The sequence below is a fragment of the Rhinatrema bivittatum genome, chromosome 8 (genome assembly GCF_901001135.1).
Source record: "Rhinatrema bivittatum chromosome 8, aRhiBiv1.1, whole genome shotgun sequence".
In the NCBI taxonomy this organism is placed as follows: domain Eukaryota; kingdom Metazoa; phylum Chordata; class Amphibia; order Gymnophiona; family Rhinatrematidae; genus Rhinatrema; species Rhinatrema bivittatum.
Window position 1 is genome coordinate 27,322,806 of NC_042622.1, and position 19,710 is coordinate 27,342,515.

Here is a 19,710-nt window from a genome sequence, read left to right on the forward strand (position 1 = left end):
CTGGGAGAGATTGTTAAATGTACAGGGCTTTAATTTTTCGTCTCGCTCCTTTGGTCTTCCCGCTCAATCAGAACCAGTAAGGGGATCCTGGAGCCATGATACCAGGTATTTTTTTCCCTCTTTATTTTATATCCCCTCCCAACTTATATTTATTCAAGCCATTGTCTCGGCAGTCCTAGACTGGGAGGCCATGCACCAGTTGCTCCCTTCAGATCCCTACAATCCAGGGCCTCCAATCCAACCACTAAGTGTCCGCCTTACACAATGATCATAACTCCTTCCTCCCTAGGAGCTGTGAACACGGCCTCTGCAACCCTCTCCAGTCTCGGCCATCCCAAGGAGCAGAAGATCTGACCCAAAGATCAAACCAAGGATTTTCTGCACGGCAGTGCCCAGTACTTAGCAACTAGGCCGCTGGGACAACCCTGAATTATTTTTATTAAAAAAAAAAGCCACACTTATTTTTTATTTATAAACTGTGTGTGACCTCTGTTCCAAATGTGTGACCTTTTGGTCTATATGGATGTAGTCCTTAACCTCTAATAGAATTGAGTATTAACCTCTATCCAATTGATTAGTAATCGCTATCTTATATATATATTTAAAAATGTTACTTGCTTCCTCAAATGTTTGAAGCAAGATATAAAACTCATCCATCAATATATAAAACAACATAAATAGTACATCAAATAACAGATAATAAACTGCCCAACCCATACAACTAAAAACCCACTCATCCCAATTAAGCAATAAGAAGTGTGTGCTTTTAAGTCATAATGTCAGCCACAGACCCTCAGCAAATACAGAATAAGTGATCACAAATTAGAAGATTGCTGACAAAAACTGAACTGGAAAACCCAAGAAGCCAGACTCCGCATCCCATGCAACACCAAAGAAATAGAAACAGAAAATTATATTTACATATATTGCTGTAGTGCCAACCAGAAAACTCTGTACAAAAAAGTAAATTTCCTGGCAGATAGCCAGATGGACTCTAGACCAATGGTTTATGCTCCTCTGCTAGCAGATGGAGATGGAGTCAGGTTTCAAAGCTGACATCACCCTAGATAAACCCCTGCAGTGACCTCAGCCCTTCAGTATTTCTCCGTCTCCAGCAGATACGGACATGCTTTCCCTAGGGGGATTGCTGTACTTATTGGAAGAAGAAATTCTACTTTTAAATTGGAGAAAAAATTGAGCCCTCCTCTCCTGCGGTGATACCTAAAGGTCCCTCCCCAGTTGAGAATTCCTGAGGTGATTTCCGAGATCCCTCAGAGTTGTTCCTTGGTCCAGTAGCCGGTTCCCAGTGTGAACTTTGCTGCTGAAGCAGCTGAAATGCAGCAGGTGCAGGAAGCTGAGCATGGTGGTGACAGCCAAAGCCCTCTCGCCCCCCACCCCACCCCCCGCAGCCGGAGGCCATCTCTGTACTCAGCCGGTAAGCATTGAGCCCAGGTAAGTGGAAAAAGAGAAGAGTATTTCCTCCGGATTCAAAGACGTTGGAGGGGTTTCGGTAAGGCTTCCTTCGGTCTTGTAGCTCAGCATGCCATACCGATGTCATTCCCAATCATGTTGGGGCATAGGGAAGTGGGCTTACGAGTGGGTTGAGCAGCCCCCCCGGTGGGCTAGACTCCGCTTTAAGCTTGGTCGGCACACTGGGGCGGATTTTCAGAGCCCTGCTCGCGTAAATCCGCCCAAAACCGGGCGGATTTACGCGAGCAGGGCCCTGCGCGCCGGGAAGCCTATTTTACATAGGCCTCCCGGCGCGCGCAGAGCCCCAGGACTCGCGTAAGTCCCGGGGTTCTCGGAGGGGGGCGTGTCAGGGGCGGGCCCGGTCGTCGCGGCGTTTCGGGGGCGTGTCGGCAGCGTTTTGGGGGCGGGTACGGGGCGTGGCTACGGCCCGGGGGCGTGGCCGCGCCCTCCGTACCCGCCCCCAGGTCGCGGCCCGGCGCGCAGGAGGCCCGCTGGCGCGCGGGGATTTACGCCTCCCTCCGGGAGGCGTAAATCCCCCGACAAAGGTAAGGGGGGGGTTTAGACAGGGCCGGGCGGGTGGGTTAGGTAGGGGAAGGGAGGGGAAGGGAGGGGAAGGTGAGGGGAGGGCAAAGGAAAGTTCCCTCCGAGGCCGCTCCGATTTCGGAGCGGCCTTGGAGGGAACGGGGTAGGCTGCGCGGCTCGGCGCGCGCCGGCTATACAAAATTCATAGCCTTGCGCGCGCCGATCCAGGATTTTAGTGGATACGCGCGGCTCCGCGCGTATCTACTAAAATCCAGCGTACTTTTGTTTGCGCCTGGAGCGCAAACAAAAGTAGGCTGTTCGCGCTCGTTTTAAAATCCGCCCCACTGTGTGGTACGCCATGGCAGCACCATCTTGTGTGTGTCTTTGTGCGTCTCGTATTGCCCGCCATAGGACATCAGTAGGCGCAGTGCGTCAGCTCTGCACATACGCCGCGTGCATAACATTGTGCGCGTACTTATGTGCATAATAAAGTAGGTACAGGATACAGGAAAAGCTGGGGGCATGGGCTGTGCATGCGCCTCACCGCGTCCTGCCTAGGCACTCAAAATTTGTTCACACAAATTTTTAAGTGCGAGCCAATTGAACGCAGTTACCACTGCCAATGGCGCCGGCAGCCAAGAAACACAAGCACCTAGCTCTCTGCGCTGCTTGCCATATTAGGGATTCTCAGCCTGACCTGGATTCCAGCACTGAGGAAGCTCAAGGGGATTTGACCTACCCGGACTTTGCTGAGCCCGGCTCTTCCCATTCAGATGATGGATTGGCAGACTTAACTGGAAGTACTCTGGATCTGAGTAGCCCCTTGGCTGGGTCTTCCAAGAGAGAGGGAAACTTGGCTTGGCCCTCCCCAGTTCCCCCTGGGCTAGGCATGGACCTGGCAGCCTTTTCTTGGGTGGAATTTTTCCAGGGACTATAGGCCTTTATACAGGCGCAGTCTACTTCCTCGCGTGCCCCTGTCTGGATGGAACCCCAGCTGGCCCCCTCTCCCATTTCTGTTGGCAGACCTCGAGGCATGCCCGCCTGACCAAGGGTATCTGTCCCTAGTGGGAACCCTGATGACACAGACGAAGAGCAAGATCCCGTGGAAGAAGGGGAAATTCCCTCGGGATTAGAAGTGTATTGAACCATGTTACGGTTCTTTCATAGAGATGAATTGCCGGCCTTGGTTTCCCAGACCCTGAAAACGCTGGGAGTTCCTGGAGTGGAATCTGACGGAACCAAAGAAGAATCCAACTCTGATTTCCTTGTGCAAAGCCTCTTGCTACTTCCCTATACTGGCTTTTGTCTGTACTTCAGACAGAGCAGTGGTAGTGGTCAGAAGACAGCCATGGTTGTGGAATTGGCTAGCTGATGCAACCTCCAAGGCCAATTTTACAAAGATGCCCTTTAAAGGATCACTCTCCTATTGGGAAACAAATTGTAAAAACTGGCCAGTAAATGGGGTAAATCTCCAGTCCCCTGGCTACTGGAAGCAGTTGCAGCACCCATCGCCTATGAGGGGGCCGGTCCAGGGGCTTTCAACGTTTCCGCTCCTATAGAAACTTGAGTTTTCAGAGGTCTCAGCCCTTTGGAAGAACTCAGTCCTTTCATAGTTGACAACTCAAGAGAGGGGCAGGTTCAGATTCAAGATCGTCCTGAACCTCCCAATTAAATTTTACCAACCCATCTTCGGAACTAGGAGATAGGGGGTCAATTGTATCTCTTTTACCAAAGGTAGGTTGAGATCACTTTGAACAAGTTGGTACTGGAAGTCATACGAGAAGGATATGTGCTGGAATTTCGCAGCACTCATATTCCTAGTGTCTCCTTGCCACTCCCAGCACAAAAAGCAGGCAATGGACATTACTCTTTTAAGGCTTCTCAGGATGAGGGCTGTAATCCCTATGCCCCAGGAAAATACGGGGCATTATTCCATCTATTTCAAGGTACCTAAGAAGGAAGGTTCCTTTTGCCCTATCCTGGACCTTAAGTGTGTCAACCATCACCTACAAGTGAGTGATTTCTGCACGGGAAACATAGCCATACAACCGGGAGAGTTCCTAACCTCCCTGGACCTATCTGAGGCCTACCTACATATTACAGTCTGTCAAGAAAACCAACGCTTCCTAAGCTTTGCCATACTGGGTCACCATTATCCGTTCTGGGCACTGCCCTTTGGCCTAGCCACCACCCCAAGAACACTTTCCAAGATTATGGTGGTGTGGCAGCAGCGTTGAGAAGAGAAGGAATCCTGGGATACCCATATTTGGACAACTGGTTGATCCAGGCCAAGTCCATGGAAGAAAGTCTTCAGATAACCAACAGGGTGACTTCCTTGCCTCAAGAACTTAGTGGGGTTGTAAACCTGGACAAGAGCAGTCTCAAGCCTTCCCAGTCATTGGAATATGTGGGAGACCGGTTCGACACCAGGCAGGGCAAGGTCTTCCTCCCGACCACACAGATATGGAAGTTGATGTCCGAAGTGTGTTAGTTGATGAACACAAAATGTCTGATGGTGTGGAGCTATCTCCAAGTTCTCAGTTTGATGGCAGCAACCTTGGAAGTAGTGCCATGGACGAGAGCACACATGTGCCCACTTCAGTGCTCGCTGCTGTCATGTTGGAACCCACAGTCTCAAGACTATTCGATTCGGCTCCACTTACCGATGGGAGTCTGCTGTCACTCAAGTGGTGGTTGCAGGAGTCTCATCTGAGAAAGGGGGGTGACCCCATCCTTCCCGAACTGGCTGGTTCTTACAAGACACGAGTCTCCAGGGCTGGGGAGTTCACTGTCAGGAACTCGCGCCCCAGGGATGTTGGATGGAGGAAGATGCCCTCTGGAACATCAATCGCCCAGAAGCCCGGGCAATGAGACTGACATGCATGCAATTCAGCCACAAACTCCAGGGTCAAGTGGTCCGCATAATGTCGGACAACGCAATGACTGTAGCCTACATCAACCGTCAGGGAGGAACCAAGAGCCAGGAGGTGTCTCAGGAGATAGACCTCCTTGTGGAATGGGCAGAAATACATCTACAGATGATCTCAGCCTCACACATCACAGAAAAAGACAATGTCAGAGCAGACTTTCTAAGCAGGGAGAGTCTGGATCCAGGAGAGTGGGTGCTGTTGTGCGAAGCCTTTCAACTGATAGTAGATCACTGGGGCCTCCCATCCATCGACCTGCAGGCCACATCTCACACTGTGAAGGTTCCACGATTCTCCAGTCGCAGAAGAGATCCGTGGTCCCTGAGGATCGATGCTCTTGGTCAGACCTAGCAGGAAGAAGAGTTGCTTTACATCTTCCCTCCATGGCCCCTGCTGGGCAGGAGCATTCACAGAATTGAGCACCACAGGATTAGTCCTACTAGTAGCTTGAGATTGGCCCAGGTGTCCGTGGTATGGAGACATGCAGAGACTCCTGGTGGAGACCTCCCTGTGCCTCCCACTGTGCAGGGACCGGTCCTTCACGAGGATCTGACTCAATTCTTTCTTATGGTCTGGCCCTTGAGAGGGCTTACCTGATGAAGCAAGGATATCCTGCAGTGGTAATTGCCACCTTACTCCATGTTCGGAAGTTCTCTACGTCCCTAGTGTATGTGTGGGTCTGGAGAGTATTTGAGGCCTGGTGTGAGGAATGCGGTGTCCCCTCTGGGGCAGTCAAAATCCCACTTATTCTGGAATTTTTGCAGGATGGTTTGAATAAAGGTTTGGCCCTTAACTGCTTGAAGGTGCAGGTAGCGGCTCTCTCCTGTTTCAGGGATGATAAACGGAACCTCCCTGTCAGCTTATCTGGACGTGGCCCGTTTTCTGAAAGGGGTGAAGCAACTTCGGCCACCCTTATAGTGGCCGGTTCCCTTGTGGAATCTTATTCTGGTATTAGAAATTTTGGCAGAGCTCTCCTTTCAGCCACTGTGCAGTCTTTCCTTGCATTTATTAATCTTGATAACTGTATTCCTTGGGCTATATACTCAGTACGTCACATCTCTGAACTACAGGCATTATTGTGTCGGGAACTGTTCCTCCGGATGACTCCAGGAGGGTTACAGCTTTATACCGTTCCATCCTTCTTGTCCAAGGTAGTTTTATTTGAATCTGTCCATTTCGTTGCCTTCCCTTGATAAGCACAGGGATGCGGAGGAATACCAACTTCTCTGTCATTTGGATGGCAGTAGACTTTTGGTGCAGTATCTGGAAGTTTCAGAACCAGTCCAAAGGAAGACCACCTGTTTGTCCTTCACGGTGGAAGGAAGTAGGGCGAACCAGCTTCGTGGGCTACCATAGCTCGCCGGATTGAGGAGGTAGTCACAGGAGCCTACATGGAGACAGGAAAGCCATTACCTTCTCAGGTTAAAGCTCATTCCACCAGGGCTCAGGCAGTCCCATGTGCAGAAGTTAGACATGCCCCTGTCGATATCTGCCGAGCGACAACATGATCCTCCTTGCACACCTTCTCCAGGTTCTATTGCCTGGACACACATGCCCGAGAAGAAGCAGCCTTTGCAAGGGCAATATTAACCGGACTGCGGGCAGCCTCCCACCCCGATTGGGAGTAGCTTTTGTATATCCCATTGGTCCTAAGACCATCTGGCTACATGCTAGGAAATGGTTTCCTTAGTGTAGACAGATGGACTCAGCATCCTGCCCACGGCTGCCCAAGAACAGTGCCAAGGACTCGCCCGTGGAGTGGATATCGATTTCAAGAGATTACGGGTAAGCTATCATCCAGTCCTTAGATCAGGGCATCTATAATCTTACTGGGGTCCAGTATTTGTTTGTTGAGTACAGTTACGGTTATCCATTATTAATCATGTTTTTTCAATAGGATGTCCACAGTGGTTCTTGAAGAGAATACTGAAGGGCTGAGGTCACTGCAGGGGTCTATCTAGGGCAGGGGTGGGCAATTCCAGTCCTCGAGGGCTACAAACCTGTCGAGGTTTTAGGATATCCTAATGAATATGTATGACATAGATTTGCATACAACGGAAGCAGAGTGCATGCAAATATCTCTCATGCATATTCATTAGGGATATCCTGAAAACCAGACTGGTTTGTGGCCCTCGAGGACCGAAATTGCCCACCCCTGATCTAGGGTGACGTCGGCTTTGAAACCTGACTCAGTCTCCATCTGCTGGCAGGGGAGCACAACCCATTGGTCCTGAGTCCATCTGTCTACAATAAGAAAAACCAAATTATCAGGTAGGTAATTTCTCCAATAAGACACTTGGCACCCATATGGCATTAGGGCTATGTAGGGACCTTCAGTTTCAATTTTTATTTACTTTTTCCTAAGAATTAATCATTATTTTTTACCCTAAAAACAAACATGGGGAAAATATGACTCCATTTATGTGGGTAAATATTATTTTTGTGCTTGTAATGATACTGCTAAATTCTGGGAAAAATAAAAACTGAAAATGAAGGTCTCTAGGCCTATAGTAATGCATGTTGGGTGTGGGAATGGCCCTCAGAAAGCAATGAGTAAACTGAATTACAATTACCATATTGTAAATCTCCCATACCAAAATAGCGCCAGCTGCCAGCACTCAAACATTAACAACATTAATTATGAAAAGGCAAGAATGTAAATATTACACCAGACTCTGAAATGCCAATACACCTTCTATTAGGAAAACAGAACAAGCCAGGCTGCAGAGAAACTATATACTATAAATACCTCATCTCTGTCACACAGACAGACCCTCACCAAATACAGAATAAAGAGACCATAAAGGTACAAATCGAAACAATACAGGCAAAATCTGAATTGAAAACTGAAACAAGCCATACTGTGTATGTGGTATAACAATAGAAAAATAGAAACATTACCATTCCTTATAAAACATCAATCAATAACATCAGGAAATGTAAACCAATAATAGTAAAATCATACTAATAAAAAGAATAAATATTTCAAAACAACTGACAAAATATCTAATAATTAAAAACTAGTATAAAAAAACTTTTCCAAATGCCTATAACATTTTTCAAAACAGATTCTTCAAATAACATCCAAGAATTATAATGAATAAGGATGATAAAAACTCCCCTGCTTTTCCATACCTGGGAATTTTTGATTTCCATATGCTGAGATTGTCATGGATTAGCAAGGAGAGGGGGAGGGGTTGTTGCATACAAATATTCTCCCCTCTCTCTGTCACACATGCTCAGTCATATACAACACACACACGCTCATTTGTTCACTCTCTTGCACACACACTTGCTCGTTCAATCATACACACACACGTTCGTTTGCTCTCACAATCATACACAAAAGCTTGTTCTCTCTCTATCACAAACACAGATATGCTTGTTTGCCCTGTCTCTCAAATCATATACACTCTCACCTGCTCGTTCATTATCTCAGTTATATGCGCGCACACATGCTCGCTCTCTCTCAATCATATACACACACAAGGTCGTTCATTCTCTCTCACTCATGCACACACACACATGTGCTTGTCCATGTTTTCCCTTTCATACACATGTTTGTTTGTACTCTGTCATACACACACATAATGCTTGTTCGCAGTCACTCTCAAACATACACACACACTCGTTCGCTCACTCTGAATCATGCGCACACACACTTGTTTTCTCTCTTCTGCAGCTGCAGCCTCTTTCTTCAGCTCCCCTCCCCCCCCCCCCCCCATGGCCTGCCAGATTGTCCTAGCCCCCAAACAGCGTTGCTTCTGCTCTAGCCTATTGTGGGAGGAGGAAGGAGGCCGATGATCCTTGCGGCCCTGCGGCTGTGCCGCTCCTGACTGCTGCCGGACTGGGAGGGGGGGGAACTCCTGTGTTTCTAGCAGCCTTTCCGCCACGCTGCCCCTCACTTGGGGGTAAGGGGGAGGGGAGGCCGTTGCTTCCTGCAGCCCACGGCCGCGCCTCTTCCCACTACTGGAGGGGAAGTGAAAGGAGGCCATTGCATCTGGCAGCCCCGCGGCCACCCTGCTGCTCCTTGCTGCAAACACTTCTTCTTACGGCCCGCTGCTCCACGGAGGGAGGGGGGACAGGGGCCACGCAAGCCGCATAGGAGCTGGATGGCAGTGTTGATGCAGATTTGTCTGGATTTAAGGGGAGCCATGAGAAGAGGACCTTGTCCCTCCCCCGGGCAGAGTTTTTAAGAGTAAGGCCTGAATCCGGGGTGGGGGTGAAGTACCTCTTCAGCCACAGTGAGGGAGCAGTGGTGCCCCCCCAGTACATGGCACCTATGGCTTAAGCCATATTGGCCATATCATGGAGTAGAAACTCACTACCATGGGGGGAATCATTAAAAAAAAAAAAAAAAAAAAATCCTGGCAAGCTGCAGGGGGAAAATTACAGACGTCATAAGGGAGGAGCAGTGATGGGTGGGCTGAAAGGGAGGTGTGGTCACTTTCCTGAGCCAGCAGCATGGTTTTATGCCCATCCCTTTAAAAGCAGAAAGGCGGGCTTGGAGGCTCATTTGCTTTCCAGCCCTAATTCCACCGGCCTGTGAGGGGGGCTTGGGAAGTGCCTGCCCGGCCCTGGAATCCTCTGACCACCATAAGTACGACAGAGACTGGAAGGGGCGCGCATGATCTCCGGAGGTCAGACCGTGACATGGCCACTATTGACCACGCCAGGCTGAGGTTGGAGGCGCACTTTTCATTAGCCATGTTCAAGTGGGCCTCCCTGAGGCAAAGGCAGGGTTAACAAAACAGATTTCATGGTAAGTCGCAGGTTTTGATAGCTGCAAGAAAATAGGACATTCCTGCTATGGATTGTCCAAACTAGTGAGCCTTTCATTTCAGCAAGTCATTAAAGATGTTGCCCTAACCACATCCTCTGGCAATAAATTCCAGAGCTTAATTGTGCTTTGAGTGAGAGAGAATTTTCTCCGATTTGTTTTAAGTGTGCTAACTTCATGGAGTGCCCCCTAGTCCTTCTATTATCCGAAAGAATAAATACTGTTCTAGAACTCTCATGATTTTATAGACCTCTATCATATCCCCCCTCAGCCATCTCCTCTCCAAGCTGAACAGCCCTAACCTCTTTAGCCTTTCCTCATAGGGGAACATTTCCATTCCATTTATCATTTTGGTTGCCCTTCTCTGTACCTTCTCCAGTACAACTATATCTTTTTTTGAGATACGGCGACCAGAATTGTACACAGTACAAGGTGGGTTCTCATGGAACAATACAAAGGCATTATGACATTTTCCGTTTTATTCACCATTCCCTTCCTAATAATTCCTAACATTTAGTTTGCTTTTTTGACTGCTGCAGCAGTGAGCCAATGATTTCAATATATACAATACTCTTCAATATCTACCTACTCCCAATATGTCAACTACTAACCAGACTTGATCTGACTCACTTCCTCTACACAGATGACATTCAAATATGAATTCCAATTCAGAACACTTTAGAAGAAACTTACAAAAATACATCCATTTATCTCACCGAAATTAAACAAATACTAACTAACCTGAAACTCATAATAAACATCGACAAAACAGAAGTAATCTTCCTAGACAGAACAAACAGCACTCCACTCCCACCACCACTCAAAACAGAGAACCAAAAGACAACAATCTCCCCAGTCACACATGCCCACAACCTAGGAGTAATCATCGACAAAGAACTTTCCTTCAAGACCCACATCACTAACAAAATCAAGGAAGGATACCACAAATTACTAACACTTAGTCGACTCAAACCCTTCCTGTCCCCAGACAATTTCAGAACAATCCTACAACTACACATCTTTTCCAACCTAGACTACTGCAACTCCCTATTATTCGGATTACCACTCAACACCATACACCCACTCCAAATCCTACAAAACACAGCCGCCAGAATACTAACAGGAACAAAAAAACACAAACATATTACTCCAACTCTCATATCCCTCCACTGGCTCCCAATAAAATATCGAATAGACTACAAAATAATAACCATACTTCACAAACTTATCCATGGACATCAAACTGACTGGCTAGGCAAAGCGATAGAACTCCACGCACCTCAACGAAACCTCCGCTCAACCAACAAAGGTCTCCTAAAAGTTCCACCCGCCCGATCCACACAATTAACTACAACTCGTGAAAGAGCCATAACCATCGGAAGCCCTAAACTCTGGAACACACTCTTCCACCCGAACTAAGAACCCAATTGAACCTAAAAACCTTCAAGAAAGAATTGGAAACATGGCTCTTCACTAAAGCCTACCTTAACATCCTCTGACTTCCATCCATCCCCCGAACCTCACACCACCTCACTGGCCCCCACTATGTTCACCCCTCTTCCAAGCAAACCTAGAAAACAATATCATTCATCAAGCTGAACAAAACGTACCACAGCCCTCCACATGAACTTTCTCCTATAAGATCCTAGCAACTCTCTTAAACTGTGACACTAACAGCAAATATGTACAACTAACCCAATACTGCATTAACTGTTATTCCGTTCCTAATGTATATGTTAACTCCTTAACTAATGTATCCCATCGAAAATTGTAAACTGTTGTGATGGCAATACCAAGCGACGGGATATAAAACTCGATAAATAAATAAATATTTCAATATATTAGCTACTATGATGCCTAGATCTTTTTCCTGGGTGGTAGCTCTTAATATGGAACCTAACAGCATGGATTATTTTTCCCTATATGCATCACCTTGCACTTGTCCACATTAAATTTCATCTGCCATTTGGATGCCCAATCTTCCAGTCTCGCAAGGTCCTCATAATCCGCTTGTGATTTAACAACTCTGAATAATTTTGTATCATCTGCGCACCTTGTTTGTCGTATTCCTTTCCAGATCATTTATAAATATATTGAAAAGCACCTGTCCAAGTACAGATCCCTGAGGCACTCCACTGTTTACCCTTTTCCACTGAGAAAATTGTTTTTTTCTCAGTGCGTTGCATTTCTCTGATGATTGCTTCCTTTTTTTTTTTTCTGGGCTGTTTGCTTCTTTGCACGTGGGTTTGATAATGATACAACCGTGCTTGCTTGGATTAATAAAAAAAAAAAAACCAACTCAACTCTTTGAACTGGTGCCAGAACCGGACCAGTAAGGAAAAAAAAAAAAAGCAGCAGCTCCACAACAATAGCCTGGGCACAACTCTGCAGATTTATAGTGTGATCCTACCATGATATGGGAAAGTGCTAACCTTCTATTGAACTCCATGGAGGAAATGACTTAAAGCAAAGACAGTTGACACAGTATTTATATTGGACAAAAATTCTAAACTATCTTCAGCCAGTGCTAAAGCACAGGAAGTGGAGACTTTCTTCAGTTTCCTACAGAGATGCTGCTTTTTTTTTTTAATGATGGTACACAAGAAAAGAAGCTTTAAACCACAAAGACTTTTAAAAGCAAATGCTGATAAGCTGCTAGTTTTCTTGGCGAGAGGCATCGCTATGCATTTTCCATTTCAAGTAAACATGAAGACCGTTTAATAGGCTTGCTCAAGTGACAGCCCCTAAGTAGGAGATAATGTTTTCAGCTGCTAAGATGATCCTCCGGGACCGGCTCGGTGGTTCTGGAGCAGTGCCTGACCTGGGTTTGATTTCCTAGGCCAGGTTTTCCGGCTTAGCTGGTGCTGGGGAGGCAGCGTTCACAGGCCGCCTAGTTAAGGCGGCGGGTGGAGGAAGGGGCATCCCAGTCATCGCGCAACAGCGACGCCTAGTGGCCAGATGTAGGGCCCCGTGATTTGCCAGGGTTCTGAAAATAATTCTGGCGCGTGAACCCCCCCCCCCCCCCCAGCCAAGGACAGTCTCCGCAGTGACGGGGCTGAGCCAGTGGGGAGAAGGATACAGAGCAGAAGGGGAAAAAAAATCCCCGGGCAGTTGCCTATGAAAGCCGAAGTTGCTGGATCCCGGTCCTGGTTTCAACCGACCTGGAAGGCCAAAGGAGCAAGAGAAAAACCGTTAGCCGCCTCCTGCTCCCTCCAGCCCCTCCACCAATCAAGGCTGACTAATAGGTATATTGACCTTAGTGCTATCTACTTACAAGTACAAGATTTCCTTACAAAAGGAAAGCACAGCGCCTCATGTATACTCTGTCTTTCACACTGACCCAGGACCAAAGATAAATTAAAAAAAAAAAAAAAAAAGTTTCTTCTTCTGATGGAGCTGAAGGAAAGAAGACAGAACAAGCACGAGAGGATTATTTCCCAGCAGAGTTCTAGAAGCTGTACTGGTTCTGGAGAAAACTGGACTATTTTTTTCAGTCTTAAGATTTTGCCCAACAAGCAGGCCAATACAGTAAAGTGCGGCCGCGGTTACCCTGCCTCTAACCCGCTTTCTACTCACAATTTGGCCGCGTTAGTCCTACCTGCGATTCACTATCCCTTTTAACCCATCCTTACCGCCTCTTTAAATCTACGGGTAACCCCTTCCGCCCGCGGCATGTATATGAGATGTAAACGATCGGATTAGCTATTCCCTCCCATACAGTAACGCGCGCCCCGATTATCGCTTTTTAAACCTGCAGTTTTGCCGCGCGTTTAACCTGCTAATTTACCGCCTTCCCCTACCCCTGCATTAGTGTGGAGCGTCAGGCAAGCCGAGACGAAATTTCACGGGCCACGGAGCAGCCCCAGCCAGCCCCGCCTCACTGCCTGACCCCCTCACTCCCCAGGACAAGACCGAAGTGAATCGGGCAAACTTTCCCCCAGCCCCCGCTCACCTGCCCTGGCCGCGTCCATGGGTGCCGATCTCCCGCGCTGACAGCTCCGGAGCAGCCCCAGTCCTCTCTCCCCTCCTCCCGGGGACAGCCGGCGGCGACAGCGGCTTCAGCAGCCCGGGGCGGATCGGGCGCTCCCCATGGCTCCCTATTCTCTAAAAGGTAATGAGTGTACGCCGTGACCTCGGACGTCGCACGCCGTGACCTGAGCGCCCGGCTGGACGTCCGAGGTCACGGCATGCACTCATTACCTTTTAGAGAATAGGGAGCCATGGGGAGCGCCCGATCCGCCCCGGGCCGCTGAAGCCGCTCTCGCCGCCGGCTGCCCCCGGGAGGAGAGGAGAGAGGACTGGGGCTGCTCCGGAGCTGTCAGCGCGGGAGATCGGCACCCATGGACGCGGCCAGGGCAGGTGAGCGGGGGCTGGGGGAAAGTTTGGGGGGAGTTAGGGGGTCAGTCAGCCCTTCTCCTGTATCCACTTCCTGGTACCTGTCATTTCAGATGTCATTTGAAATGACAGGTACCAGCGCACCCAGGATACTGTGTAGGCGCTTCACGGACGCACGTTGGACGCGGCTTGCATTTGCATGCCATTTAAATACAGTATCGAGCGGTATGTGATCCAGACTGTGCGTGTGGCAAACGCGGGTGCGCCCGGCACTAATGCACCTCTTTCTACCGCACCTTACTGTATCGGCCTGAAGGAGAGGTACAAGGAGCTTCCCAGACCATTCAGGTCCCCCGTTGGCGAGGTCCCGCGTGGCCTGAAAACCTTACGGGGGAAACGGCTGGGAAATCGGCACGTTGGGTCCATAAAATGTGTGGCAGCCCGCAAAAACCGCCCTGCGAGCGTTTTTCCAGATTCCTCGCAGCTGCTTGCGCCCACGAAAGCCCGCTTGTCGGTTTATCAAAGGGAAACCCCCCGCGGAGTTTTCCTCTGAAAAATCCTGTGGCAGGCCAGGGCCGCGCGCAGGTGTGAAAGGTAAGGGTAAGCCCTGCCCCCCCCTTCCCCACATGGGGGGGAGGGGGAATTCCCCCCCTCCCCCGGGGTAAACCCGCATCAAACCCTTTGAAAAGTGACGTACCCCCGCCGCCAATTTGAGAGTAGCAAGGTCAGCAGAATTACGGAAGATCTGATTCCCAGCTCCGTCGCTTCCTCGTGGGATGTTCAGCCTGTGTCACCTTTCCTTTTTTGAAAACCGATTCTGTGCCCGTTTTTAGTGCTTTTTATCACGAGCTGCAGAAGCGCCACAGCTGGGGTTCAAACCGCCCATCAGCGCGATAGCTTTCACTGAACCTCACTGCTTAACTCTGAGGAGGAGGGGGGGTGGGAAAAAAGGCTCATCACGGCCCAAGAAATTACAATACCTGATAAGATCCGGGTCCTTTTTCAGGAGAGCGAGGCGGAAAAGCACTGGGAAATCTTTGTCCTCGCGTAACGCCTGGTTAACGCTTTTGGTTTTTTTTGGTTTTTTTCCTCTCCGCACAGTGGGAGAGCGTGAGAAGGGCATTCAGGCGCGCTGTCTAACTGTTGATTTTAATTTCTTTTTATCAGGATGAGTCTACAGGCGAGATTACTTTCTACATGAAGGGCGCTGACGTGGTCATGGCCGGGATTGTGCAGTACAACGATTGGCTGGAGGAAGAGGTAGGGTACGAAATGGCCGTTTTTTGGGGGGGGGGGGGTTCCCCCTTATAGCTCTCTAGGGGCCTGATGTCGTCGGGTGTGCTGGGCAGAGCTCAGTTTTGCCCGCAGTTGTGCACGCTTGTGTGTGTGTGTGCAAACTTTGCTCCCGATGCAGCAAGGAGTTTGATGTACAAAAACCTGCGTGTAAAAACGCACCTAAGTCTGCGACCTCGCATGTAAATCTAAGGCTAATGAGGGCCATAGCTGTTAAACCCTCCCCCACCAGTGCAGAGAGGTGCGGAGGCTCCACCCATTGTATCCCTCAGAATCAAAATTTAGCTCCTGCTCAGAGATGCCGGAAAGCTCTAGCGGCCGGTGTTGGTCTGTGGGGCCGAACGTTTTATTGCCTTTAGGCCTTTCTATGGTCAGACCTTTTCCTCTGCCTTTGTGATCTTGCAAGTGTGGAAGTTTATTCAGACCAATCCTTATCCTAAATTTCCATTTTCTTTCCAGCTTTCTACATTTCTCTTTATGGATCACACTTTTGGACTCTGATTTTAAAATGTATAAAATTGCAAGCCTGATAGAGTATGCACATAGAGTATGCATGCATGCGCTCTTGCTCGCATTCGGGAGGGGCGTTTTGGGGAGAGCAGATTCCGGATGCAGTTTTCATTCATGTGCATAATTAAAAAAAAAAAAAAAAAAAGTTTCTGCGTACATTTTAGCAGGTATGTGGGGTACTTGCTTTGAAAGTTGGGATGACTTTGGGTGCATTTTCTGACTTTCTTATGCAGGCTGTTGCAAAATATTAAAAACCATTTCCAAAGGTAAGAGTGTTTTAACCCACACAAAGGAGTTTTAAGAACAGAGTCCACGGGTAGGGCCTCTGTAATCACTTTAGCCCACAGTGACAAAGGTGTTCCTGGTGACGGGGCTGTAGCCCTGCTCCTGAATTTTCAAATGTAGGCATGTCACTTTTCTCAGGGGAAATCTCCCACACCAATTAGCAGTCGTAAATGAATGCAGGTAGTTTTCCTAGGTAGTTTTCCAAGTGAAAGTGCGTATGTAATTTCACTTAGAAAATTAGTGTAATGCCCAGGGGTAAAAGAATCCTGCAGACTTCGCACCAGGGCGGGCAGTTACAAAGTTGCCCCTTTGATGTCTCCAGTCCCTATAATTATGCCACTCTCTAATGTGGATTCAGAAATCTTAGTATTCTTAAAAGTAGGAACCTCTTGTACAATATTGATCAGTTTTGTGCTTGTTGTGTGGTAGATGTCGCCTCAGTTAAAGAGACAAGTCTGCTTCAAACCCTAACTCCAGACACTATTCACTATTCTTACATTAGTATGTAGAGGGGAGCCTCATAAATAGAGGACGGTCAGGTATGGTGAGACAGCGTTCACTTATAGGTGGATGTAATCTTCGGTCCCCCACGTTTTTTTTAAAACTTTTTGACTATTGTGTCAAATGCATGTGAAAATGGAAAAAAAACCCCACACACTTTGTGCAATTTTACTACATAAAAAGAGGAAAGTGAGGAGTTCAGTAGGGTATTGTGATTTGCACGCAGTTCAGTTTTCCTCGAGCCCCTCCCTAGGAGAGCCAACGAATACTGAAATGGCTGTCGGAAAGCTGGATTGCTGTGTACGACAGGTTTTGGGGGGAGGGAATTCAGAGAAAAATGTCGCTCCAACATGGATGGTTTTTTCATATGCCGTACATCAAAACGGTGCCCTCCGCTGGGGAAGGATGCGCCGGAGTAAAAGCCTGAAGATTTCGCACACGCACGCACACTCGCCTGACCTACCCAGCCTCGCTAGGTTCCTGCCAGGTACTTGTGACCTAGACTGGCCATGGTCTGAGGCAGCTTGCTGGGCTCGATTTGACCTTTAGTCTGACCCAGCACGACAGTTCTTCTATATTCTTAGGTTCAAACTTACGCAACTCGTTTAGAAAAAAAACAAACCTGCTGGTTGTGTCTGATTTTTGGAAGGTGCACTCCTTGAGTTCTAGATTTTGCAAACTCTTCGGAGTGTGCACTCTGAGCTATACTGCCTGTGTGAGTAAGGAACTGGTATTCTGCATTGAGAAATGGATCCTTTCCCCTAGCCAGTTCTGCCCGTAAGCCGAGTGCATGACTGGAAATCCAGTGCCGAAGGGGTGATCTCAGCCCGCTCCCCCCTTCCAGTCAGAAACCACAGCAGACGTCGTGGAAACTTAAAAAGTGGATCCTCCCTCCAATACAGGCAGATGGAAAGATATTTAAAGGGAACAAATCTGTTTTATTCATAAGCTAGTGGTATTCTTATGTCAGTGGAAGTGACTGAAAATCCACTAATGAAAAGTCACAGCACACAACATATAGTGCATTAATTCTGCAACTTAACTCTCGATTTCTCTTGTTTGTGCACAGTGCGGCAACATGGCTAGAGAAGGTCTCAGAGTTTTGGTGGTAGCTAAGAAGTCCTTGACCGAGGAGCAGTATCAAGACTTTGAGGTAAATTGTAACATTTCCAGTTTCTTAAAATTTATGAGTCGCGCAAGGCTCAAGGTGATTTACAATAAAAACATACTTAATCATTTAGACATACCATAAACTGCAATAAAAAAAAATGATAAAACATGTTCATGTACTAACTGCTCTTCGTAAATTATTTGGCATGTTTTTTAGGATTGCTTCCTACCTTTACAGCTTGTTTTGTTTTGTTTTGTTTTAACTATTGCTATTTTGTCTTAGTGTTGTTATTATGTTGCCTTTGTACTTTTTTTTATGTTTTAATTTGTTACCAACAACGTCTAAATCAATGGTACAACCGGTATTATTAAACACCTCAAAGGTTTTCTTAGCTCAATGTATGTAGGCCCCTTACTTCGAGGGTCTGTATTATGGGACAGACTCTACTATGGTACAGGGTCACCTTGCTTTAATTTTAATTTTTAAATTGTAAATCCTAGATTAAATTATTCCTTTTTGTTGAATTTTTTCTTTATATTAAAACCAGTCATCAATTGTCTCGCGATCTCCAAAGGTACAAAAGGGGACACTAATACTCATCACTATGGTGACCCTGTACCATAGTAGAGTCTGTCCCATAATACAGACCCTCGAAGTAAGGGGCCTACATACATTGGGCTAAGAAAACCTTTGAGGTGTTTAATAATACCGGTTGTACCATTGATTTAGATGTTGTTGTTAGACACTACGGTACACTGGAATACGGTGGTTGTTTGGGTGAATAGGTTGTGATTAATTTGTTACCATACATTTTTATTTCACTGGCCCATGCACTCTCTCTCTGTCTGTCATAGATATTGCTCCATTCTTCCTCTTGGTAATCTGAATTTAATGCTGCCTTCCACGTACAGATTTGTTTTGGGGGAGTTGCTCCTGAGGCTATTTCCTACCAATCCTGCCCCTCTAAAGCAAGTTGGCATCTTCAGACCTCAGCATCTGCTCTTACAGCTGTGAATGTTTGCCATGGTAACCATAAAGAGCAGTGTTCACCAGTGTTTACCGTCCATCATTTTACAATGAGCTGCCCAGACGAGGATTAAAAAGGGTGGGGGATGATTTTGGTAGTGAAATTCCTGCCAGATTCTGTAGCTTATTGGAAGGTCCTTCAGAAACAGAGTTGATCTTCAGAGCATTCAACGAAGCAGAGAGAGAGAGAGGGAGGCAGTGGGGTTCACCAGTTCATCCTTTGTTTTCCCTCTCGCTGCACAGATCACTAAAACGTAGTTCAGTGCTGCGCGTATAAACACCAAAGTGAGCTTCTGAAATGAACAACATCCGTAAAGGAGGGGGCTACGCTATTAAAACATTGCTTTGCAATGGCAGATTTTTTTTGCATTGCAAAGTATTTTAGATTCCTATATGGATGACAGATACATTTTTTTTTTTTTTTAAGAATAGTTTTTAGTGGATGTGTCACCCCCGGAGATTCCCGTCTTTGTCCAGTCAGTTTTTCTGTCCAGCGACGTAAACGGTCTCTTGTTTCCTTATAGTTTTTAATTGATTGGTGAATCACAAATAGATGAAGTGGATGGATGTTTGTGGAAATCTGTGTCACATTCACTGTTCCGTGTCACGTTTTGTTATGTTGTATCGGTTTTCGTGTCAGGGCACAACTTAGCTTCGGGCGAACGGCAGCAGACAGAGCTTCCTGCTTTTGTGTGAGAAATTAGGGCCGTCTGAAGGAAGCGGGTGGAGTTGCAAACAGAAGGTCCAATGCACTCTGTGGTCGGGCGGGGGGGGGGGGGAACGTAGAAATGAATGTAGGCACCACGAGGTTGATAACGCAGCGGCCTAGCGAGTGGGAGAGTTATCGGCAGGACATACCCGGCTGGAGTTACCCAGGTAACCAGATTTTCCTGTCTGACTGTAGCTGGGTAGCGGTCATCGGTGCTCTGCACACTGCCCCAGAACCCCGC

The 19,710-nt window shown here is 47.6% G+C and overlaps 1 protein-coding gene across 3 annotated transcripts in view; it reads left to right on the forward strand.

Moving 5' to 3' along the window:
• The window catches only part of ATP9A (ATPase phospholipid transporting 9A (putative)), a 178,649-nt gene that overhangs the window by 106,786 nt on the left and 52,153 nt on the right, over window positions 1–19,710 (forward strand). For all 3 annotated transcript variants that reach the window (XM_029611231.1, XM_029611229.1, XM_029611230.1), the window contains exons 16-17: window positions 15,202–15,294; window positions 17,693–17,776. In XM_029611231.1, coding sequence (XP_029467091.1) covers window positions 15,202–15,294; window positions 17,693–17,776 — 177 coding nt within the window. The remainder of the gene's footprint in view (window positions 1–15,201; window positions 15,295–17,692; window positions 17,777–19,710) is intronic.